The sequence below is a fragment of the Equus przewalskii genome, chromosome 22 (assembly GCF_037783145.1).
Source record: "Equus przewalskii isolate Varuska chromosome 22, EquPr2, whole genome shotgun sequence".
Lineage (NCBI taxonomy): Eukaryota > Metazoa > Chordata > Mammalia > Perissodactyla > Equidae > Equus > Equus przewalskii.
This window is the reverse complement of record NC_091852.1, coordinates 37,956,032-37,981,785: the sequence shown is the minus strand read 5'-3', so window position 1 is coordinate 37,981,785 and position 25,754 is coordinate 37,956,032. Positions and strand designations below refer to the sequence as shown.

The 25,754-nt window shown below is 37.9% G+C and overlaps 1 protein-coding gene across 2 annotated transcripts in view; it reads left to right on the top strand.

The window, feature by feature from the left end:
- Positions 1–25,754, top strand: part of MLLT3 (MLLT3 super elongation complex subunit) — a 253,615-nt gene that overhangs the window by 449 nt on the left and 227,412 nt on the right. The window contains exons 1-2 of one of the 2 annotated variants that reach the window (XM_008531961.2): positions 49–318; positions 1,238–1,418. In XM_008531961.2, coding sequence (XP_008530183.1) covers positions 316–318; positions 1,238–1,418 — 184 coding nt within the window. In that variant the 5' untranslated portion in view covers positions 49–315. Of the gene's footprint in view, positions 1–48; positions 319–1,237; positions 1,419–25,754 lie in introns of those variants that run through there. The other variant, XM_070589688.1, reaches the window with a different exon arrangement.

Here is a 25,754-nt window from a genome sequence, read left to right as displayed (position 1 = left end):
CTGCCTCTCCCTCAGCCTCCGCTCCCCTCCCTCCCCGCTCCCCCCCCCCCCCGGCGCGCGCGCACACACACACACATACACACACTCACACACTCACACACACTCGCCCCTCCACCCCCCGCGCCTGCCTCCCTCCTCGCCTCTCTTTGCAATCGCAAGAAGCGCACTCTCGCTCACACGCGCGCACTCACACACACACACTCACACACGGTGGAAGGAGGCGAATAATAACTCAGCCATATTTCAGCCGCCGCCGCCGCCAGGAGCCGCGGGCACAGTCCGGGGACGCGGCGAGCAGCTTGGGCGGCCGCTACGATGGTGCGTTCTCCGCGGCGCGCGTGTGTGAGCGGGAGTGTGCGGGCTGACAGCGGCGGGGCCGCACGCAACTTTGCCCCCGCGCCGGGCTGTGCGCAGTCGAGGCTCCGCCGCTGTCCGCCCGCCGCCCTGCCTTTCTGAATTTCATTTTTGGGGGGAGGTGGGAGGTACTTTGGGGCCACTTTGGCTCTTGGAAGTGTGTTGCGGGGGCTCTGTGAGGCTGGCCTCGCCGATCGCGTGGGGCTTTTCGCCGGGGGGTGCGGGGTGCCTTAAGTTATGGATGCCTCGGCGTGTTTTCCTGCGGGCGTGTGTGTGTGACGACGTCTCATTTTTGTTGTGCACGAACCCCGTGGTAAGAGCACGGGAGTTTGTGCCCATCAGCAGAGGCTGCCTGTAGTTTCCATTCCGCCTGGCACAGCGCTCCACACGCACGCACACACACACGTACACAAAGACTTCCTCGGCGTGTGCCTGTCGCCGCGGTACTTTCGGGGAGGGGGCTCGCCAAAAACCCCCCTCGGAGTCCCAGCTACCTCCCCTCCCACGCTGGGAAACCGCCCCGGCATCGCCTCCTAATTGTCTTCTAATTTGTTTCCGATGCATTTGTTGTCGTGCTTGTAGTAGATGAGTGTGCTCTCCCTCTTCCCCCCGAGCCCCGGACCCCGTTGCCGATTGGGGGTAACATTCCGTTACAATCGGGCCGGTGTGGCTGCGCGGCCCAGGGCCGGGGCGGCCGGGTGGGGTGTCTTGGGGGGTGTGGGGTGTGCGCGCCCACGCGCGTGAAACGTGGATGCAGACAGCACCGCCGTTTCCTTTTATGTGCGTTTCAAGAAGGAGGAAAAAAAAATGTCAGACGCAATGTTCAGTGTCGAACGGTCGCCTTCCTGTTGTTCACGGCTGTCTCTCCTCCCCCTGCCCGCAGTGTGCCGTGCAGGTGAAGCTGGAGCTGGGGCACCGCGCCCAGGTGAGGAAAAAACCCACCGTGGAGGGCTTCACCCACGACTGGATGGTGTTCGTGCGCGGCCCGGAGCACAGTAACATACAGCACTTTGTGGAGAAAGTCGTCTTCCACTTGCACGAAAGCTTTCCTAGGCCAAAAAGAGGTAGGGCTCGAATACAAAAGGAGCTTGATAAAAAATGTCTTTGCTGGCGGTGGAAACAATCGCTTGGCCCGGGCGGTCCCCCTGCCCCTCTCCCCGCCCCCCGCGTCGCGCTCGCCGGCGTAGCCTCGGGACCCGGGTGCGCGGCGCCGCGCCGGCCAGGTCCGGGCTCCCGCCCGCGCGCGCGCGACTTCGGCTTCATGAAAGTCACCGCAGAGAAAGGACCGTCAGGTGTCGAGTGTTTATTGATCCCCAGGCAGCCCTCACCGGTCCTCGGGGGTTAGCCGCGGGTTCTGTGGGGAAGGTGCAATTAGTTGTTGGGTTGGGAGGTTTGGGGAGTGGGGCTGGAGGAAATAAACAGCTTGCGCCTTTTTTTTCCTAGACATATTGAAATTTACCTGTGTTATTAGCAAAGGATGCATGGGATGTAGTTATTGTTCCGTCTTGAGAAGTCGCCTCTCTTTAGGGTCTTCTCTGCCTTGTGGATGAGGCATTGGGTGCCAGTTGTCATAGACTTTTCTTTTTGTGGGTTAGCCACCCCCACCCCACACTGTCAGGATTTTATGTTTAGTTGGAGGGCTTACTCGTCCCTAGCCCCCATGGCACTGGATGGCTCCTTCGATTTTGAGCAGGTTCTGAAGTGTCTGCCCGATGTGATCCGCAGGGAAGTGGGTCCCTGCAAGGGTCGAAGCTAACTTACGAGGAGGAGTGTCGTCTTGCCTTCTGCTTCAGTCCCTCCCCACGTTGGTTTTTAGCCTTGGTGTCGAGTTTGCATAATCCTGCTCAGCCTCTGCGGTCCCAAACATTTGCCATAAAGGACAGTTTTGAAAAAAAATGAAATGGGGTGTTATTTTCAAAGAAATTTAAAGACGGTTTGAGAAATCCGGATTTCTATTCCCTTCAGCGTCTGGAAAGCCACTGTCTGGTTGTTTTAGTTGGATTAGTGGAGGTAACAGTACAAATACAATAAGGTGCTTTGTTTGTGAGCAGGTTTATTTATCTAAGTCGACACAATGGTTAGTAGTTATCTTCCATTTGATCCGTAATCTTTATTGGCATCTAGAACTCCTGCAGTTTCTTAGGGTAACATGGTAATAAATCCATTCTGCTTAGAGCTACGTGGAAATTATTGAACATTTAGGGGCTGAATAAAGAGAGGAGAAATGCTGTGTGCCTTAGAGGTGGCAGCGGTTTCTGTTGATGCTTATTTTTGTTTCCAGAGCTCCTGTAATGGGACGGAGGGTTGTATGTTTTGCCTTTGGTGGTTTGTTTTATGGCTCCTCTTGAAAACTTGAACAGTTGAATTTGATGGCTTTGCTGGGTGTTTAATAAATGAATCCGGCTTCTAATAGAGGGGCAGGAATACGCGTGGCCTATGGGAAATAACATTTAGATTTTGTTAGCATTTCATATCCAAATTAGCCAGAGATATTATACTTCATGTTTCCTTAAAGAGGTGAGAAGGATGAGTATTGTCAAGTGTCTGTTGCTGTTTGAGGCTGAGTATGATGCTTCCTGGGGAGTCTTGCTCTCCCTTTCCATCTATCTATACAGCCACTGCAGAGGAGTTTAAACAAAAGAAGCCACCTCCTAAGATCTTTGGTACACATATGACTACTGCTTGGCTGCTATTCGCTTCGAGGTGAAATACACTTAACAAGAAAAGCAATATTTATTGTATTAGGAAAATTAAGTCAGTTGGCAGAAGATGTAGTTCTTAAGATAACTTTGTTTAAGCGCTTTAACAATCCACAAATTGGCATTAGGAAATTAAAGATGATCAACCTCCCCATATTCTACCACGGTTTCTCTCCTTCTGTGGGTGTATGGTGACATTCCCCTTTATTTCCCATACTTAATGGTTTTCTTTCTGGCCTGAGGGAAGCTGAGGGTGCTGCCTGCACAGCCCACACCTGGGAGTTGTTGCTAGGCGTGGTACGCCATTGGATAACACCGATGTCTTCTCAGACCTCTCCAGTGAAAGGTGTCTGCTTGTCGGTTGGGCTCTTTAATTTTTATTCTCAGCTGTGGAGTTTCTTTATGTAGTCTATAAGCCATTGTTTTAAAATGTTTATTTTTGGATTTTTATTTGTATGTGTGCTTCCCATGATGTGACAAGTCCTGGGAAAAATGCCAGCTTACATAGCCCAGGAGAGACCTTGTCATACTGTAATTACACATGATTCAGATTGCAAGAGAAGGTTTCTCTGTTCATTGGGAATAGTTAGCTGTAAATTCAAGTAACACCAAACATGCCACTTACGCCGGGACTTATTTTTTGGCTGATAAAGTCTCTCAAAATGATAAGAATAGATAGAGAATGTGAATGTCAGATATTTCTAAGTTTACTTCTGTACCTTTTAAGGTGCTGTATTTGCAATATTGTAGATCTATAAGGGATAGGATTGGAAATGGGAGAAACTGCAAAAATGGCTTTATGAAGAATCTGAGTTATAAGATATTTAAAAGAAACGCACCTACTCTAAACTGTAAATGGCTCTTAATAACGACAAGTTAAATCACTTTCACTGTACGGTGGCTAATAAACAGTGGACCTTAGAACTGAGGATGGACTGCTCAGCCAGGAAGATGGATGAGTCCTTAGTTTCATAAATCTTTGGTTTGGAAAAGTGAAATGATTTTCAGGTTGATTTCCTTTATTTCACAGTAATACTATGAGCACTTGTAGAAGAAGAAATTATACTATTTTCAACTTGTTGCCTAATGAGAATTACATATACTGTTTCAGGTTGAGCTAGTTGGACTTGAATTAATGAGGTTTTACTCTGTCCCAAAGACGTATTGGAGACTTTCAATTGAAAACTACTAGCACAAAGTCCTAGAAGAGAGATTTTGATGAAATAGCGAAGCCTGGAATATCCATTAGCTGCTAGAGAATAGGTGGGTCAGAGTATAATGCATTTTAAAACTATCTACTTGCTAAAAAAGACCATATCTTATTTATTAGTACCAAAGATTTGTAGTAGTCTGATGTGAATGAAATGAATAGTCACATTGAAAACATTTCATTTAAAATATTAATGTTTTCATTTTCAGGATGATGTGAATTTGAGTGAACTTTCTTTCCAATTACAGTCATCCTTACTATTGCGATCTGTTCCATTGACATTTATGATATGAAATCTGATGCTTATTATTTTATGTAAGCTAATTTGGCCACTGGTGTAATTTGATGGCTTTTTGTTTGTAGCCCTAGTCCTTTGAGTGGGCAGATAAAGCATAATAAATCCACACATAACTTTCCTTGAAGTGTTTGAGCCCAGCTTTACTGTGTAGTTCTGATTTCTGTTGTATAGTCTTCTGAAATAATTTGGATAGCTTTTTATCAGGGTATCTAAAAATTGATGGCTTACTAGTTGAAGATATTGTGTGTGCCTGATATATTTTCTCTTCTGAGGTATTTAAAGGGTTTAAGGAAAAAATAAAATTGGTTGTCTCTACTGATAGATTCGGTGATTGCTGTAAGATTTGTGTAGAGTTCTGTATGGAATTAAGATGACCAATGAGAACAGTTTTACTACTTGGCATTTTGAAGCAACATAAAGTATAATTTTCCGAGGCACTTAAAAGCTGAATTGCTAGAGGAAATCGCATGTGCTGTTAGTGAGAATGCAAATTGGGCACAGACATTTTGGAGGGCACCTGGCACCATCTATGAAGATTTTAAATGTTTATACCCTTTGACCCAGCAATTTTACTTCTAGGAATTTTACAGCAGATGTGGCTTCACAACTACCCCAAGATACAGTGTATTTCTTGTGACTTATTATTTAAGAAAAAATTTTTTATTTTATTTTTTTGAGGAAGATTAGCCCTGAGCTAACATCTGCTGCCAATCCTCCTCTTTTTGTTGAGGAAGACTGGCCCTGAGCAAACATCCGTGCCCATCTTCCTCTACTTTATATATGGGATGCCTGCCGTAACATGGCTTGATAAGCAGTGCATAGGTCCACACCTGGGATCCGAACTGGTGAACCCCAGGCCACTGAAGCAGAGCATGTGAACTTAATCCCTGCGCCACTGGGCCGGCCCCCTCTAGTGACTTTTTTAATCACAAAAATTTGGAAGCGAGCCATATAGGGGACCTCAGTTGGGTACAGTTAAATGATGGTAATCTGTAAAAAAAAAAAAAAAAAGAGGGTAAATCAATTTGTAGTTGCAGGAAGAAGAACTTCAAGAGATATTAAGTGAAATAAAGCAAGTCACTAAATCAGTGTGATTCCATTTAAAAAATGTGCTTATACAGATAAGAAGTATATGTGTGCATGTGTATAAATAAATTCTGGATGAGTGGGCACCACACTCTTACCAGTAGTTTTCTTTAGTGGGTGCTTAGGGTATTGGCAGTGATGGGAAGTTATTTTGTAGTTTGATTTTTTAAAAAAGTTAATTCTATGTATTTAAAGCATTGCAATGAGCACTCATTACTTTTTTAAGACTAAAAGGCAAAGAGGAAAGACCTGGTAGAGAATATTGCATTTTAAAAAGGGATTAGCATGTAGGGATCTAAAAACGATCTTCAGCTATCTTGGGGAGATACTGGTGCTCAGTGGTGAGGAGGAGTCAGGGTTAGGAGTTAGAGACTTGTGTTCAGATGCTGGCTTAAGAGACCCCTTGGTCAGCAGGTCACTTCTGTGTCTGTTTTCTCGTTTGTGTTACAGGAATCATGATAGAATAGAATCATTACCTCGTAAATTGAGTCCTAGATATGAATCATCTGTTATCCAACAGTGATCTTAAGACCCCTTTCCACTCTTAAAAATCGAAGGCTCCAAAGAGTTTTTTCTGTGTAAGTTATATCTATTGATATTTACTGTATTAGAAATTAAACCTGAGACATTTTAAACAAATTACATCAACCCATTACATGTCAACATATAAACACTACTGTAATGAAAAATAAATTTTTCCTGAAACAAAATGAATAGTGAGGAGAGTGGCATCGTTTTGCTTTTTTTCTGTGTACATCTCTTTAATGTTTTGTTTAATAGACGACTGGATCCTCTTATGTGCTCCTGTACTCGGGCTGTTGTGTTACCACACATCTTGTAGCCTCTGGAAAACTCTACTGCACACTTATGAGAGAATGAGGGTGAAAAAGGCAAATAATGTCTTAGAGTTATTATGAAAATAGTTTTAGCTTTGCCAATCCCTGGAAAACGTCTTGGGGATCTTGGGGTGCCCGGACTATACTTAGAGAACCTCTGATATAAAATATTCAACTTACAACCTGGCACAGATAAACTGCCCTATTAATATGTGGAAGCTGATTTTTTATTTAACCATTATTATTGTTACTAATAAACACTCATTTAATGGAAAGAGACAAGATAAATCTTCTAAAGAATTTGCTGACTGAATTCCAGTGTAACAATTTTTTTCAGAAAAGGAAAATCCAAACTTGGGTTTTTACTGGATATATTTTATAGTTAATATCACTGTCCATTTTATGGTGTATTATCTGTAGTAGGCAGAAGCCTTTTACATCCTGTTATTTCAGGTGACGCTCTAGAACTACCTCTGTGGGGTAGACAGAGCAGGGGTAGCCAGCAGTCTCATAATTTTACCTTAAAGATCCGTTGTTCCTTCTCTTGGTTCTTTGAAGTTTCTTTCCAGTGGTCTTCCGTGGACCAACCGTAGGCCTTTAGCTCTTATTCTGGTCGTCTGTTACAGTTGATCCCTTCGACTTAACACAGCTTTTACAGTTCTAAAATGCGGAACTTTTTTGTATTTTTCTCTTAGTGACTTAAGTCTTCAAAAGAGAACTTGGAAAGCTTACATACTTGGGGAGCAGGGGAGATGTTAAACAATTATACCAATTATGTAATTAAGCAAGGTCTCAATATATCAGTGCACTTGACTTTATTGACCAGATTTTAGAATATTTTTGATCTCTGAAACGTAGAGTTTCACACTGTCCCAATGGGAATAATATAGGATTGTTTAATTTTTTCCCTTGGCTTTTATAGTTTCTCTTTAATTTTATGTTTTCACTCCTCAAAGAAGAAGCTAACATGTAGGAAGAGAAATTCTCTTGTCTCTATGATACAAATTAATATTCTTTGAAAACATTTTGTTTTGTGTGTGTGTGGCCAGTCTGTTCCTCCTCTTTCTCATAATAATATATTTTAATGTCTTAATCTTCTATCCTCTTTTGTTCTCTGGTTTTCCTTATTCTTGTTTATAGTGCTGTATTCATTTTTGGGAATACAATTTGTCTGAAAAGAGTCCTTGGATAAATAATTGCCATTGATGATATCACAGGTACTAATTCATAAGTTTTTAAAAAAAAATATGTTATAGATATCACAGAAATTGAGAAATTACATTGCACAGTTGTACAGTGCAGCTTTTATGAAGAACCCATATATTAATTTGTTTACATGCACAGGAAAATTGTGTTATTTTGTAATTTATGGATATATGTTCATTGTAGAAAAATCCAACTATAGAAATATAAAGAAAGGAGTTACCTGAACATTCCTTGTAGATGGCCATAATTAATATTTTGGTAGACATCTTTATATATGTATATAAAATGTAAATTAGCATTAATTTATTCAACATGTATTTTTTGGGAGTACATACTGTGTGTCTAGAACACTTCTAGGAGCTGGGGATAAAGCACAGATGAACATTCCTACCCTCATGGTATATGGTGGAATATGATCTTTTTAATGCTGAATTTTATGGTATTACATTGAATATAAATTTATTATACTTTATTTGGACATATAGATTGTTCTCAGTTTTAATTTGTTGTGGATAATGCCATGATGAACATCTTTGAGATTCAGTTTTATGGCTTTTCCCATAATTTCCTTATGTTAAATTTCCAGAAGGGAGTTGAGTCAAGGTACATAGATTTTAAATTTTGGTATGCATTACCAAACTTTCCTCCAAAAAGATTAAACCAGTTTCTGTCTCCCCAGAAGTTGGGTGGTCATTTCCCCACATGGTTGCCAATATTGGGAGTTAACAGATTTTTTAAAAAAAAATCTTTGCCCATCTGCTGGATGAAACGATACCTCATTTTTATTTGCATTTATTTGATTAGTAATGCCACATTTCTTTATGTATGTATATATTTACCATTTGTCATCTGTGATATGCCTATTTTTTGCCCTTTTTGTATCTTACCCCGCCCCAAGGAAAGTACAGGAAAATACAGAGGAAAGAATGATAAAACAAACATTCAAATCCCTGCTACCAAGAATGAACAGATGTTTATATTTGGTCATATTTGAGTCTTTGTTTTGATTTTAGGGAATTAAGTATTATGGATGCAGCTAAAGTTTTCAAATGCTTCCCAACCTTCTCTTCCAACTCGGTTGGCCTTTCTTCCATCTATTTATGGACACTTGCACATTTATATTGCTACAAGTAACAGTATATTGTACCTTAAAATCATCATGGAGCGTATCATACCGGGTGCATAAGTTTTTTCAATTGAACAATAAGTCACATGCCATAAAATTCACCACTTTAAAGTGTAAAATTCAGTGGTTTTTAGTATATTCACAAGGTTGTGCAACAGTTGCCATTTTTTAATTCGGGAACATTTTCATGCGTGAATAATTTTGCGTCTTGCTTTTCCCCCTGCTCAATATGCTTTTGAACCTTTCCACATTTCATCTATAGAGAACGAATGCATTCCCTTTACTTTCTTCTGCTCAGTATTTAATCGTAGGACTATGTCCTGTGCTTGCTTTTCTGTTCCCCCATGAAGGAATATATAGCTCACTTTCCGTTCTGTGCAGTGGACATCTTTGTATGTTACCTTGTACAAATGAACAAGATTTTGGAAATATGCCTAGAATTTGAATTGTGGGTACGTTTTCGTTTGTACTAGACATTGTCAGTTTGTTCTACAAAGTAGTTGTGTCAGGAGGTGAGTACCATTTTCTCTACATCTTTGCCAACACTGGGTGCTTTAAGATTTCATGTTTTTGATGTTTAGTTGAAATATGTTATCTTTTTGTTTTCATTTGCATTTCTTTGATTACTAGTGGGGTTAAGCATTCTCTGCATATTTATTGACCATTTGAATTTCCTCTTTATTGGCTTTTTAAAAAAAAAATCCCTTGTCTTTAAAAAAAGGAAAAAGGATTGGAATTTTTTTTCTTATTTGTGGGATGTTAATCCTTTGTTATTTGTGTTGAAAATATCTTGTCCCATTTTTTGTTTCTTTTTCTTGTATCCTAATGTATGATATCTTTTTCTTGTACACAAGTTTTCAATTTTGTCAAATTGGTGTATTTTATTTTGTTTTGTTTTCCTGTCTGGTTTTGGGGTTTTGTTTAAGAATATAATTTGTGGGCATGGTAATGTGCTTAAGCAACAAACTTTATATGTGCAGGATACAGCGAAAGGATGGGGGGATGTAAATAAGAGAAAGAGGAGGTCCCTGCCTTCAATGTGCTTGTGTCTTTGCGAGCTGGAAAAGACACTTCAGATTCTTCATCTTTGTTTACCCTCTCATTTGTCTTTTAATCAGAAGTCTAGAAATGTGAAGTGATCTTGCATGTAGACACAATGAGTCACAAGTGTGCCGGTGCAAAGATAACTAGTAATAAATGGTGGTAAATGTTTACTTTTAAAACGTTGAGTAGTTATTCACTTATATTAGCAGACAAATGTTCAGCAATAATTGCTTTTGTAGACATGATCTAGGATTTAATTAAGTGGTGACCATGGTAGATGCTATTTAAAGGGGAAAAGTTCTATAGCTACTTTCAGGCAAAATCAAATTTATTTTATGGATTAATGTAAGGTTTTCCTTTGAGATTAAATCATTAGGAAAAATTGTTACTGAATGCCATGTGCCCCCTAATATTCTGCCCCTCCCCCATGGTAGGGTTGCAGTTCCATGAAGGATGCAGAACATTGTTTTAAGAAATAATGTTGCATGACGTAATCCTTTTAAGTGTGGCAAGTTTGTAGTGATTGAGGCCTGAAGAAGGCTATTATCATTGAATTTCTAAATAGATAAGATTAGCCTTTGGGTGTGACTTAGTTGGTATGTAGTAGTTAAGAATTAACTTTTTGAATAACATCAGTGCACCATCATTTTTTTTCTTTTTTTTTTTTGGTGAGGGAGATTGGCCCTGAGCTAACATCTGTGCCAGTCTTCCTCTATTTTGTATATGGATCGCCACCACACCACGGCTTGATGGGTGATGTAGGTCTGCACCCAGGATCCAAACCCGTATACCTAGGCCACCGAAGCAGAGCATGCCTAAGTTAACCACTATGCCACCAGGCTGGCCCCACCATCATTCTTTATTAAAGAAAATTATGGCTTATCTTGAACTTAATTTTGAAGTGCGTTTATTTAAAATAATATTCATAAGTGATTAATAAAGATGGTCAGTTGAATTTAATTAGAGTTATTACCCATGTTAGAAGCTTGATATTCTTAGAGCCAAATAAATTTTCAAAATATTTGATTTTGCCAAAGGTAGACTTTTTATTCATTCATTTCCAGCAGAAATCATTAGTTCGTTATTTTCCCATCAATACCAGGCCAAATGCTGTGTGTATATATTGATTTTAAAAAACAAAATGTACGTTAACAATTTCCCAAAATATTGATAACAATAGCAGTGGCCTAGGGAGTAGGGAGATTTACTTGCCTCTTAATGCTTCTAGATGGAAACGTAGTCTGCATGATGCCTTTAATTTTTGCAGCTAGGTTTTCTGTCCTGCTTCCTTCCCCTCCCTGCCAGGGTGGTGTTGGGGGAGATTAGCATCAGGTTCTTTATTATGATGAACATTTATACCATTTTGAGTGTTTAAAAACAAGGTTCGTTGTAGACTTCATGTCATCCATACCTTTTACCCAAAATACTTCATTAAGTATGAGTTGCTGAATAATGAAAGCTTTCTTTGTGTTGAAGAAATATTCTTCTTTTTTACAAAATTTTTTCCTCCATTTGATTTCTTTCCCTGTTCCTGTTTTATAAGCAGCTGTTTCATAGTGACTTAGTGAAAAATAGAGTTTAGGCTGTTGGGATTTGGTTGCTTTTAAAATGTTGACATAGCCCCAGATTGTCTCATCAGAGATACTCGTTGTATGACTTTTCCTACCTGTGCACAGAAATGGTAACGAGTGGTGGGAAGCAACTTTCCTCATCATCTGGACCACCTAGCATGTGTTACATACTTCAGTAAGTTCGGCACTCACCTCTCTTTGTATATATGTATCTTGCTCCTCCTGTGTTGCGTTCGGGTTACACATCAGATGAGATGGGACCTATATTATCATTGTGGATAGTACTCATACCTTTGATCATTGTATTCTAGACATTGGAAGTTTTTGGCAACAGTATAACATAAAGGCAGATTCTATAAGTGAGAAAAAAGTTTTAGAATTCTGACTTTAGCTTCCACTCCCCTGAGTGGTTAAATTATTACTCCGTGTTCTGAAACTCATTTCTTCTGTACCTCTAATAATTGACTTTGTGTAAACAGAAAGAACCACCACTTGTATTTAACAGGAAACATTGTGTCTGCTGAGAATCACATTTTCTAGAATGTGTTTTCGCTTGTGTTGTAGGCAAGAATGAATTTTTCTCCTTTTCTGTCTTTTCTCCTTTATTTTTTCTTCACCTACTTTGGATACTTTTTTAAAAGCTAGACACAAGTTTGAGAGACTTGGCCAGCTCTATAATTTTTTTACTACTTAATCCATGAAATACAACTAGCCTTTTAGCTTTAAAAATAGGAGTCAGATGTATTCCAGTAACTGGTCAGAGCAGTATTTAGCAATGCAGCAGGAAAGGCCCTGGCCTGCGAGGTAGAAGGGATGTGTTTGGACTGAATGAGCTGTGTGGGCTTTTCCAGCTCTGAAATATTACTTTTCCTGAGTTTTTAAAAAAGGATAAATTCTGAGTGTGTCGTTGATCTAGTGCTTTTATATTGATAAAATAACTACCATTTACTAGATATCAAATGTATATTGACTTTCATGCTAGACAATAGACGTGTTGCTGTATTTGATTTCTCACTTTTCATGAGTGTAGCAATTTGGAGAATGATCTTTTGAAGAAACAAAATGTTGATCTGAACTTCAGTATATCAATATTTTACCTTTTTTAATGGTGAGTGAACAGTGAAATGGTTAAAAGACTTGCTGCAATAATAGGGAAATAGAAGATGATCGTTCACCAAATAGGTGATTGGGTTTTGGTTATGAAAAGCTACCTTCTGATTATATTGGTGCCATTTACACCAGCCATTAACTACTATTTGTAGGTTGCAGTGTTCCAAGAACTCAAGACGCCCTGCGTGTTTATTTCTTCTTCCTCAAGTATGGCTCTTGACCAGGTCGTTAGATCATTGGGTTTTTCATGAAAGTTGACTTTCTTTTTTTTTTTTGGTGTTTCATATAACATAGGCTAGGCTTTGAAATTTTGTTGCTCAGTTTGCTTTTCTGAAGTATGTTTCAGATAACTACGTGTGTTTCTATTATCAATAGAAAAGTAATTGGGGACTTGGACTTATCATGTGAACAGATTAGAAGAAAGTATATCAAATCTTTGATCACTCAACATACATACTTGGGTTTTCTATTTAAAAATTCAAATGCTTAATTAAAGTTGTCTTGAAAAGCAAGTACCTTTCCACCCTTTACTTGCAACATGCTGCTTAATTTTTAGGTCAAAGAAAAATAATTCTGGTTAGCATTGCAGCTTGTGAAAGGGAATTATCGAATGACTAACTAGAGACAAGGATTTAATTTATACAGAAATACACAAATGCGGACATTTTTAAAGAGAGCAGCAAATAAATGAGAAGTTTCTTATGTTGTAAAGGCCATACAGTAGCTTGTAGTTAATGTTGCGTGATGTAGTATCATCATCATTGATTTAACAATTGATTCAGTCCGCTTTCTGTATATTAAAATGGCCAGAATTGTTCCTCTTTACTCACATTTGGAGAATTGTGTGACAGATAAAAATATGACAGTGAAAAGATGGGAAGGGAATACTATATAGGAGAATGTTAATAGACATTCTCTCTGGGAGGTGGGGTATCAGGAAATTCTTGTCATCAGTAAAATTTGTTGAATTTTTCAAGCTTTCTTGAATGACATATTACTTATGTGAAAGTAAAACTAGATATTTAGTTGTGCATATGTACTTGTTTACAATAAGCTTTTTCTTTCTTTCCTTTTTTTCAAGGGATGTCTTCCCCAAGGAACATTTTTATACTTTGTTGTTTGAAATTTTAACCACCTTGTCATTTTAAACATTTTCCTTTAATATTATAATGAATATGTACACAAATGTTTCCTAAGTTGATTGTAAGCTTTAAAGAGAAACATGTAAATCGTGTTCTTAACCTTTCTTGAAAATTAATGTTGTGGGGGTTTTAAAATTAATCAGATTAACCTGATTTATAAGTACATGATACTGTAAGATATTCTTTGTAACAGAAAGACAGCTATGTTTAATATTTCAGTTCAGTATACATTTTTGGAGTACTTAGGAATGTTTTGAAAAGTTTTGACCCTTGTTATCTGTGGAGTTTTGATAAGTATAACTTTGTTAATTAATATGTTTATCTTGATGTGTAATGTTAGAAATTTTTTCTAGAGCCTACATCTGACTTTAAAAATTGACTACAAATGAAAGGACTCTTATCAGTTTGGATATATGGTGATGGTGCTGGGAAGAAATGGGATGTGTAGTTGGAGATAAAGATCCATTTCCAGTTTGTGAATCCTTGTATATAATTTAGAAGTTAAGCATTAAATTATGAGATATAAAAAGTACCAAAATAACTACCAGCCAAGGCAAAAATAATATGTTTGGGGCAGAAAGAAGAAGTGGTCCTTTTTGGATGGAGAATTGATGTATAATTTCATAAACATAAACAATATTTTAGTATTAAAATGATTTTAATAATATTTCATCTATAGGCTACAAAAATAACCAGAGGTTTTAAAAAGTGAAAATTAAAATGTAATTTCATGCTTTTATATACGATGCAGATAGATTGGTATGAATATTCCTTAAACACAGCTAAAAAATGATTTCTACAAAATGAGAGAGTTCATTTTAGTTATTTTAAAAGGTCTCTTTGCAATCTAATATTTATCTGATTGTCTATGATATTATGATCTAAGGGAAAACATTTTTGCCTTTTTAACATTAAAAAAACATTAAACATTATGCATAGCAAATACATAACGCACGGGAAAACTATATGTCAAAAAAAAGAGTCTGTTTTCCCTTTGGTATTAGATGCTTTTACAAAATTCATAAATTATAGTTAGATTAACTCCCCCTTAGAATGTAAAATATAAAAATTGATGTTTGTGACCTGAGCATTTCTATATTAGCTGCTTGAATGAAATGGCGAGTTTAAATTCTGTTTGTTAGCATTTGGAATGACATTATTTTCCATGGGCTTAACTTAGTTCTGATAAATTTTTATTTAACTGTTTCTGTTTCTTTTGAGAGAATTCTAAATGGGATTCATACTGGCCTGGATTCCTTTGTTTAGGCTTAAGGTGTGTCTGAGAATGAGGAAAATATCCTCGTTGGCACCTTGATTACAGCTCACAATATTTGCTTGTTATTTTTATTATTAAATTGTGTAGATGTTTTAACTGCAACTACAGAAAATAATTGTTCTCAAAACCTGTTCTAACCAAATACTCAAGGGACCGAGCTGAAGACTTGAGAGTTTGAACAGCATGAAGACTTGATTTGACTATTGCAGATTGTTAGAAATTGCAAATTTGGTACTAAATTAAATAAATATACTCATAGAATTTTATTATAGGACAGAGAGCTGTAGCAGACGAGGGTAATGTATAAATGGCCCTTATTTGGAGCAGATAGAGTGCAAGCATATTTTGCAGTGAAAGGGGAACTAAAGGACAAGGTGTTCTCTGCTTGTAGTCTTGTAAAGACCTCAGAGTTTTCTTTATGTTATTGTATAAAGACATTATTTTTGCTTTGGCGTGCTTAAAACTAAAGGGCAAATGATCCAAAAGAATAATCTTGAAATTCAATAGCAAGAAAACTACTTGACATTGTGGGCTGGAGGCCAGCAAACGTGTTGCTTTCATTGAATGCGTGGGAAATGGGGCAGGCCTGGAATTTAAAGAGACAGGGTGCAGTACCCTAGAAAAGAAAAGCCCTCCTGTATGATTTGCTTACTTGGAGGAAAAAAAATAGACTTAAAGTTTTCTCTAAAGGATCTTTATTGGATCAACTATTTAAGGCATTGAAAGACCTGAGTGAATTTTTCCTAACTCCACCTCGCATCTCCTCAGCCATCTTCTCTTGTCTGAAATTGGTGCTGAGTAAAATTGTTTATAACAGAGGAGAAGCAGCTTTTCAAATAAAAGTACTTTGTAGCCTGTTCAAATGGAGTATAATGTAATTCTCTCTGAAATTGAGCACTTATTACTTTGTTTATGTAGCTGTTTAAAAAGGGAGGGGTGTGATGAGGAGTCCAGGGTTCTACAGGAACCTCTGCTTTAGAAATCACTGGGGGTTTTTTTGTTGTTGAAATTACTGTTTTTTCTATGTCTGAGTTTTCCTCCCCCATCCACTCATGAATCCCCCTTCTTCCCCTCCCCCACCTCCCACAATTCCTCAATAAAATAGTATTTAAAAGACTTGAATAACCAGTCCTATGTACCAGCTTCTTGCTCAAGGCAGTAATGTTGTACTATTTTCAATGGGTGGTCTTGAATCTCCATGGGAGATTTTACAGGCAGTGGGCTCCAAGACCCACTAAGTGTATTATATTGAACATAACCAGTTAAATTCCAGAGCCATAGAGAATATACAGAGAGAGTTTTACATTATTGAAGTCCCATCATTAACTACTTCAAACCAACTTATTTAATTTTACTTGAAGAATTGGTAGTTTATCCCTAAGAGTGACACATTAACCCAATATTTGAGGTTTATTTTTTAAAACAAGAAAGCCATTCACCTATATGTCAATTCAGTAATACCTATTTGTGTGTGTGTTTTAATTCATAGGTGTTTTTTTGTTTGTTTTAATTTTTCTCCTTTAGGAAACTAACACCTAAGAGTTGTTTTCAAATGTTAAATAGTGAAAGCTGTACATTTTCCTACTTGAGATAGTGTAAAATGATAGCTTCTGTTACAGTCAGAAAGTATATCAGATATGTTTATAATCAGTATCTCTTACCTGTGGCATGTAGCATAAATGTATGCTACCCTGAAATTTAACCTAAATTGCTTTGGGCCAAGCCTTTGTGGAAGAAAACAGGTTTGGAATTATAAATTAAATACTGGATTAAGATTGTTCTTTAGAAGAAAAATTGTTCTTTAGGCAAACTGACTTGAATAAAGCAATATATTTACTTATACATTGTAAATATTGAAATGGGGAAGGTTGCAGTCATGCCTCTTCCTACATAACTTACTTTAAAGTTATTTTGGAGTTTCTTTCAAGTATGAACCTGTGGTTATTAACCAGCGTGATAACATAACTTTGTTGGGTCATTGATTTGATTACTTTGTTTCCCTTATTCACATTCTTCAGAAAATTAATTTCTGAAGAGTAATTTTCTGAAGAATGTCAGATTTCTATTCAAAATAAATATCTGTAAGTCCCCATTAGCTAGATGTCTGAAATACCTATTTTTCATAGGCTAAGGAGGGAAGAATTTAGAACTAGTGTCTCAGACGTGTTGGTTATAACTGGATGATGATACATGAATTAGTTAGATGTCTGAAATACCTGTTTTTCATAGGCTAAGGAGGGAAGAATTTAGGACTAGTCTCAGATGTGTTGGTTATAACTGGATGATGATATATGATGAGAGAGCTTTTTTGTTTTAAACAATGTAAGTAGTTTTATCTGGAAAATTGTAATCCTTAAGGAATTGAGTTTCTTTTATAAAAATTACTATACAGTTGTTTTAGGTCATATGTAAAATGGTATGAATTCTGCATTTTCTTTGCTGATTGAATCAAAGATCTGTGGCTCAGCAGTTCACAGCGATGACTAAATGTTTGCCTTGTCTTTTTTAGCCTAATACTAGTCCTTGAATAGCTAAAAAGTTTTCCAGTAGTTTTTATAAGTGGATTTAAAGAAGTGATAGCCAGCTGAAGTTTATCTTGTGTAGCCAGTATTTAAAAGTTATTAAGGTTGTCTACACACAAAAAAGAAATAGCTCTTATGGATATCCATGTGAATAAAAGTTAAAGGTTGGTAAAAATTAGGTTGTCAAGTAAACTTACTGACGGGGGACTAATTTTGTTTTCATTATCCATTCCCTTGGCTGAAAATGAAATAGAAACGATCTGGTTACTAAAGACCGGCGCTGTATTGGCTCACTTCCTTGAGCTTTTGCTATGATCGTTAAAGGCAAAATTAGACAGCTGCTGTAGATTTCACCAGTGGCCTCACAAAAGAAATTGTTTAACCCTATTTGTTTCATACACTATCATTTCTACTTTGCAGATATGCGTGCTGTGTTCCATATGAATCTCTATGATTATGATTTGAACTTCTGATTTATGGGAAGGGAGTATAGCAAAAAATGAGTAATTTTAGCACTCTACTACAATACAATTTCATGTCTTGGAATATGACAAATCTCAACATTTTTGCTTATATTTAGACGGATTTAAAAACTTGAGCTTAGACTTTTCAAAGTTAGACTTCGCTTTTTGTATCTAAAGACCTTTAAGGAATTGTGAAAATTGTGAAACTTGGGTTTAATTTATAATCCATGATAATTAGATATTTAAATGGCCTTTTTGGGGCTTGAAGTTTAGAGGAAATACTGAGCCATTGATTTAAAAATCTCATTTGGGGTGAATACAGAGTTAGGACACTGCCATCTTCTCCTGAAATTGATGTCACAATGTTAAAAATCCCAATGAGATTGGGTTCCTTTTGTATAATGTGTTTGCATTATTGCTATAGGTTTAAAGGACAGGGAAATACTTCATTGTTAAGGCTGAAGAGGGCAAGATTTTGAAACCCACTGCTCTGTGATTAAATCAGTGTGTTTGCCCTGAGGCTTCAGCCGTTCAATCTGAATTCATAGTCTAAAATTTTGGATTCCTTCTCTGTTTGAAAATAATACTTCTGAAAAATTTTAAGACTGCCTTTGCCTACTACTCACATGAAAACTATTGAGACAAATTATCAGGGTTTAAGATTTTCATGCAATCAAGGCTGAAGATACATTTCAGGGTTTTAAAGGGAAAGTTCACAGCCATTTTACATAAAATTTTACTGGGCTTTTCATTAATCTAAAATAACTGGTCTATAAGTACTTTATCAGTGAAAACTGCTCAGCATGTAAAACGAGGAGAAGAGCACAAAGGCTTTCTGCAAATTAAGGGCACAATGGGCACTAACGGACTTTCCAGCCATCTCCAGCTGTGAGATTATTATAGTTTTTGCAAACCCTTTTCTCTCAAAACTAAATCAAGAATAGTAGAGTCCTGATAAAAAGAAGTGTAGAAAAGCCTAACTAATCCTTAGATGAGTTACTTCAAACGTGCCAAAATAGAATAAAATCAGTTAATAGCATGGATTAAAGGTTACTTTTAATGCATTTTTATCACTTGTGTTGAGAGTTTTGTTGTATGTAATGCATTAGGCCTTGGTGAAAAAAAAAATCCAGAGAGAAAATATAATTAAATTTGAGAGATTACATAATCACGTTGTTATGAGGAAATTTACTACCAATGTTAGGCGCCAGATTTGACCTAAGAGATAAAAGGCGTGTACTGGAGATCAGAGCTGTAAACAGGTGGCTCCAATTTTGAGTGGTAAGTTTTCGGGTTCTAATGAGAGGGCTCATCTGTGTCCTTCTGAGAGTTGATTTGTTATATAGATTTTAAAAAACAATGTGGCTCTCTGTCTTTGGATAAATAGGTACGAGTGGTTCCTTGGATAATATCATAGAGTGTTAAAATCAGATCTGGATTAATATTTTAAAAGTGCTTGATTCTTACAAGTGGTAAAGAGAAGGGGAGAAGGAGAAATAAGAGGCAGGTTTTGGGTGCAAAGGTAATCTTTACTTTTGACGCATATATCGGAAATTATCTTCTTTTGTATACAGAGGGAGACTATATCATCTGTACTTTTAATTCAGAATCTTGTGTTTGCCAGCTACGTCATTTGTGAAACACTTTTTCCATCTAACTGGCATATTATGATAGAGCTGTCAAAAGTATTGGGTTAAGGAAAAACTGATTTGGCATGCTGCCATTGGTAGGAAGAATTTTTTAAAAAGTAAAGCCTTTCTCTTTTTAGGTGCGGATAGATAGATATAGGTATGGGGTGTGTGTGTGTGTACATATGTGTGTGTGTCAGTTTCAACCTTAATAAAATTTTGTTATATGAACCTGGGGAGGGGGGCATTTTATAAGCATGTCACAGTTGCCACTCCTCTTAGATGCCAAACTGGAAGTTTCTCTAATGGGACTTAGCATTTATTTCCTTGTAATAGATGTATTGCTTTTGCTGCGACTTAATAGGAAACAGCCTGATTGGTACTCCGATCACAACGTGTGTGCTGTATGTATGTGTTATATATGTATATATGGTAGGCGTTTCTGTGTATATGCCATCCCACATATGAAGCAGTGATTTTTCATAAGCCGTGTGAGAATAAAGTCCTATTAATTTATAGTCAAAACATACAATTTCCTCTATTTGATATTCTGACTAAATTTAACCTTATACAAAGCTTCCAGCTTGAATAAGTTTTACAACATTGAATAAATACTGCGTTGTATAGTTATTTATGTGCTCAAGAAGCTGAACTTTCGTTCCATCCCAGTAAGTTCCCATGGAATAAGTTATTCTGGTAAATCAGAAGATTTCTCTGAAAACAAAGTAGTTCTTAATTTTGGAGGCTTGAAAATGGGGGAAAATAGCCGTGTGCATGAGGGGGAAGAAATTCTAGTTGACCCACATTGCTAAAAAACAGTTCAAAGTACTTGGACAATTTAAATTCTCCTGGGGGGAAAGAAATGCTACCACAATGCTGCCGAATTGTTTTACTTCTGTAGTTATGTCTTTGTGTGTTTATAGGAGTGGGAACATTTTATCTTCTGTGTTTCTGTTGAGGTTGTTTTTCAGCAGTGCCCCAAGAAAAGTCCTAGAGGCTGGCTTTGAAGCCCTGTGGACAAGCTGGATATCAAAGAGCCAGAGGAATTCGGCAGTAATTGTTTTATGGCTGGCCAGAAATCAGACCTATTTGTATAGGTAGCACACAAAATAGCTGTGATTTGACAATTTGGTGCTATTTATACCTACCATAAAAAGAGAAAAGAAAAAGTTAAAGGGGTATTTTGGAAACAGGAACTAAGCTGTAAATGCAAATTGCTTCGCCATTTTCTCAAAGGAACAAAAAAGGAAAGGTTTAGGAAGTTTTTATTGAAGCTACGTTAGTGAGGATCTGTCTGCTCTCGGGACTTATAATATTGTGCTCACACTGAAACTACACTCCTTTCTGTTTGCAGATTTTTTCCTATTCCCATCTGATTGAAACTATTTTTATGGAGCATAAGAAGCTCTCTGGGAGGACGGACAGTGAAAATCACAGTTTCCAACTCTATCTTAATAGACCTTTAAAATTTCATCTTACTGTTATTATTCCGCTTGCGATAAGAACCATCTGCTGTTGCTAGAGTGAATTTTTTTCTTTCCAAATAAAAGTTACGTTTTCAACAAGCAACTCACAGATTGTTTACTGTGGTGGTGGGTGAGGATTTGCCAGGTAAATTTTCCTGGCTCTTAGCAAACATGCAGAAGAAAATTTTCACAACTGTTCTTGATCTGTCGGCTAGAGACGTCTTCCTGACTGCCAGGCGCCTAAATTGTGACTCTCACCTGGACAGTTCCAAGCTCAAGGTGGGCTGTGTATTGTGGTGTGTCTGTATTCAGTGAGCAGCCCAAAGTGAAGTTTGACTCTTTCCAGAATGTCATTCAGACCTTCTGAGGTTGTCAAATACTTCATTGTTTTACCTTGAAACCCCTAGCCCCAGAGCAGTCTGAGTCTGGGGGCAGCGCTGCAGAGAAAAAGCAAACACATCTATGGTTGACTACATTTTTTTTTTTTTTTAAAAGAAACACTAGAAATGCTTTAGGAACCCCTGGGGCTTTGTCACAATTTAAAACTACTTTACCATTAAAGGCATTTCAGTGTTGTCGAATTGGGACTGTATTAATTTGCTTTGGTTTTAATTTTTTTTCTTTTGGTTGGATTCTGACCCTCCAATAAGAAGTTGAGTGGTCTTTGTCAAGTGTACCTTAATTTGGTGGGGGAGGGGACGCTGTAGTTTGGATGAAGAGAGTTCACTGAGGGTAAGAGAAAAGAAGTGGAAACTGGTGGAGATAAATCTGGTGTTGAGACAGTTTTGTCTTCTTTTTTCGAATAAAGAGTTAGAGTTTAATAAAGTGGGTGAAGGGTCAGAAGCATCTGAATAAAGATTTAAAATGGGAATCTTTTAAAAGCCTGAAACCTAATTGGGTTTCAAGACAGATTCCCCTTAGGGAAATATGTGAAACCGATCCATAGAGAAGAAACTTCTGGATTACTGTTACTCCTCATGAGTATGAAAACTCAGATGATGACAGATCAGGACATAGGTAGTTACGGACCATCTTTGGGGTTGAGAATGCACCGTGGGGTTAGGGCTGGCTCATGAAGGGTTGTATTTCTAAATCTGTGATCATTTATTCAACCAACATTGAGTACCTACTGTATGCCAGGAACTGCTCTAAACATTGAAGGTAGTGACAGGAACAAAAGTGGCTCTTGTCTTCTAGGAGTGCCTAGTCTGGCATCAGGCATGTCAAAAGAAAAACCACAGTACAGCTAGATAAGTGCTTTTATGAAGCTATGAAAAGCGAAGCTGTGGAAACAAAGTTCTGAGAGAGTAGTTCTGCCCAGATATCAGAATTTGAGCTAAGTTTTGTAAAAAATTGCAAGTGAAAAGTCTAATAAAAAAGAATTGTGCCAGGGCCGGCCCCATGGCATAGTAGTTAAGTACATGTGCTCTGCTTCAGCTGCCTGGGGTTCGCCAGTTCGGATCCTGGGCACAGAGCTACATACCGCTCATCAAGCCATGCTGTGGTGGCATCCCACATAGAAGAACTAGAAGGACTTACAACTAGGATATACAACTATGTGCTGGGGCTTTGGGGAGAAAAAATAAAAGAGGAAGATTGGCAACAGATGTTAGCTCAGGGCCAGTCTTCCTCACCAAAAAGCATACCTTTAAGAAGAAAAATTGTGTGGTTTTAAAAAAATTATCCTTAATCTCTCAAGGATTTTTTTTTTTTTTTTAATCTCTTTGATGTCTCCCTTCATAAGGCTGTGTGGTGTTTTTAGAGCTTCTAAACCTTCTGGATTAGCATCATAGAAAATAGGGTTATATAGCTGAAGAGGGGTAAGAAAGCAATTTATAGTTACTAAAGGTTTAATTCTGTACTCTGTTATTCGCATTTTAAAGATGTGGATCCAAGAGCCAAGATTAAGTGACTTGCTCAGTGTCCATATGGCTTGAGTGCAGTGACCATATGTCCTGTTTGCTGGGGATGGTCCCAGTTTATGCCCGTTGTCCTGTGTCACTCTCAAAACTGGTGCTTTTTGGATGATAAATTATATGATCACTCTTATTTTGAGTGGTATAACTAAGATTTAGACTTGGGCTTTTTTGACTCCAAGTCATAAGCTCACCACTGATTTACCCTGTTTATACGGTGCCTCTAGGTCGTGTCTCTGTTTCCAGGTTGGTCTAGTGAGAAGGCTTCTGAGGCATGTGTCTGGCTCAGTACAGTCCTTAGTATTTGATTGATGGTGGAGAGAAACATGGTAGCATTCATGCTATTTCTTTCTTTCTTTTTGACATCTTGTTGCTGAAATGTTTTAGAATGTAATTTAATTTTCCTTCAGAAATGCCAAGGGCGTTTGGGGAACTTCGTCTGAGGATCGTACTTGTAAATATCAGTCATCGTTGCATGGTACTAATCAAGAAAATTCTGGTGATTTGTCTTTTGGATAAGTGGAAATTTGGTGCATCTCTTGATCACTGAACATGTGGCTTTTCCCTTTAAATTTTGTTGCCCTTTTCCCACCTAATCAGAAGCCTAGAGAGCAGCAGAATAGAGTTTGAGGAAAGTGACTCCCATTTGGAAAAGAAAATTGGAAACTTATGTTCTGATTTGCTCAGATTAGTTAGCTTTTCCACCAGGTTTGCTGGACAAATACTGAGTGCCTTACCTTTCTTTGGTCCCGTTTAAATGGCTCAACACTTTAGAAAGGTGAAGTTTTAGAGGTATACTATCTATCAGGTAGGTTAGCTAAAAGTTAAATAAAACGGATTTAGTTTACTAATAATCAGTTCTGGTCATTAAAGAACTTTGTTTTGTTCTGTGTCATTTCTCTTATATGCTGTGTCACTTTCTATCAGAAGACAGTTTGGTCTGAGCATTGCTTTGCTGAGGCTGCTGTCTTCTTCACTTAAAGAAGGACTAATGCCAGCTATCTGTTAGCTTTTGAATCAGCTAGAGGGGCAGAAGCAAAACTAAAGCCGTTTGTAAGAACTTCTGGGTTAGGTGATGTTGGAATGGGCTGGACTAATGTTGCTCATCCTTCTCGCTCAAATTTACACACCTGTTGGGCAGTATGACTTCTCTGCCCTTGCACAGCTCAGAGACTTGTATGGTAGGGGGAAAGGGAGATGGACTTGTAAGCAGATATATTTCAGCACAACTTAATTAAGAATTATAGTTGATATAAGAATGGAGTTTTGTGGAGCATAAAGAGGCAACTTGAGATTGAAGATGAGCACAGTTATGTTTCCACTTATTGTAGCAGATATTTGAACCTTTCATACTTTCTACCATTTTTGGTTTATACAACATTTTATGTTGTTTTGCTTTTTTTTCCCCCCAGAGACTGTTTATGACCCAGCTTGAACAATGCAATGAAATTCTTCTTTAGTTCAAGCTGTTGTGCAGCCAAAAATAGATCGGGGCTGAGATTGGACTTTGTGGCGCAAACTGTGGTTTGTAGGTTGTGACTATTATTGTTCCAACAAATAACTGTAATTTAAAAATTATTTAGAAGTAAAGCACATGTTGCTGAGAAAAAAGGGGATCTGGTTGATTTTTAAATGGTTCTTTAGAACAATAACCGATGTCTAAGTTTAAAGGACTGTTTGGAATGAAATTGTTTTAGTTAAAAAATATTAGTCAGCTTCTATGGAATAGTAGGATTAGACTGAAGTCCTGCAGGAACCTTACCTGTCATAACCTCCTCCCACCCCCCGTCCCTGGCTCTCCATTTCTCTCTTTCTCTTCTCTGGAAATTCAAAAGCATGAAGTAGGTTTCAGAGAAAGAAACCCCAAAGATAATAATTACAAGACACTGAAACTCTCCTGCCACATTGGTCAAGTGCAGTGCAATAGCATTGCTCTCAGCAATACATGTGTTCAGAAGAAGTATGGAAGAGTCTAGTAATAATAAACATTGAAAGAGTAGGGAGGGCTGAACCTCGTTTGCATGGTTCAAAAGTAAATGGCTTTCTGAGGCTCTTAATTAAAGAGTGTATGAAGGCAAATATGTTGCAAAAGAAAGCTTATTTGAACTTTTTTTTTTTTTGAGGAAGATTAGCCCTGAGCTAACTGCTGCCAACCCTCCTCTTTTTGCTGAGGAAGACTGGCCCTGAGCTAACATCCATGCTTATCTTCCTCTACTTTATACGTGGGATGCCTACCACAGCATGGCCTGCCAAGCGGTGCCATGTCCGCACCCAGGATCCAAACTGGCAAACCCTGGGTGCTGAAGCAGAACGTGCGCACTTAACCGCTGCGCCACCCGGCTGGCCCCTTATTTGAACTTTTTATGTGATATTTATACAAATCACTTGAGGGACAAGTAGGATCTATTTCTGCTCTAAGATTGCTAGATTTTTTTTTTTTTAAATCACTGTATCACTCAACTTCTGCACATGAGAGGTGTTGAATAAACATTTTATGAGTAAGATACCTTTGTAAAGCACTTAATATATAAAAGTACTTTGGTAGTAATAGCTGATATTTAACACCGAATATGTGCCAGGCTGAGTACTGAGTACTCTGTAAAAATTACTTAGTTACTTTGATGATCATCCTATGAATTGGAGCACTACCGATACTACCTCCATAATAAATGAGTTCATCAAGGTTACAGGATATAAGATCAATATACGAAAAGCAATAGTATTTCTATACAGTTGCACTGAACAATCTGAGAATGAAATTTAAGAAAACAGTTCCATTTACAATAGCAGGTTCAAAGGA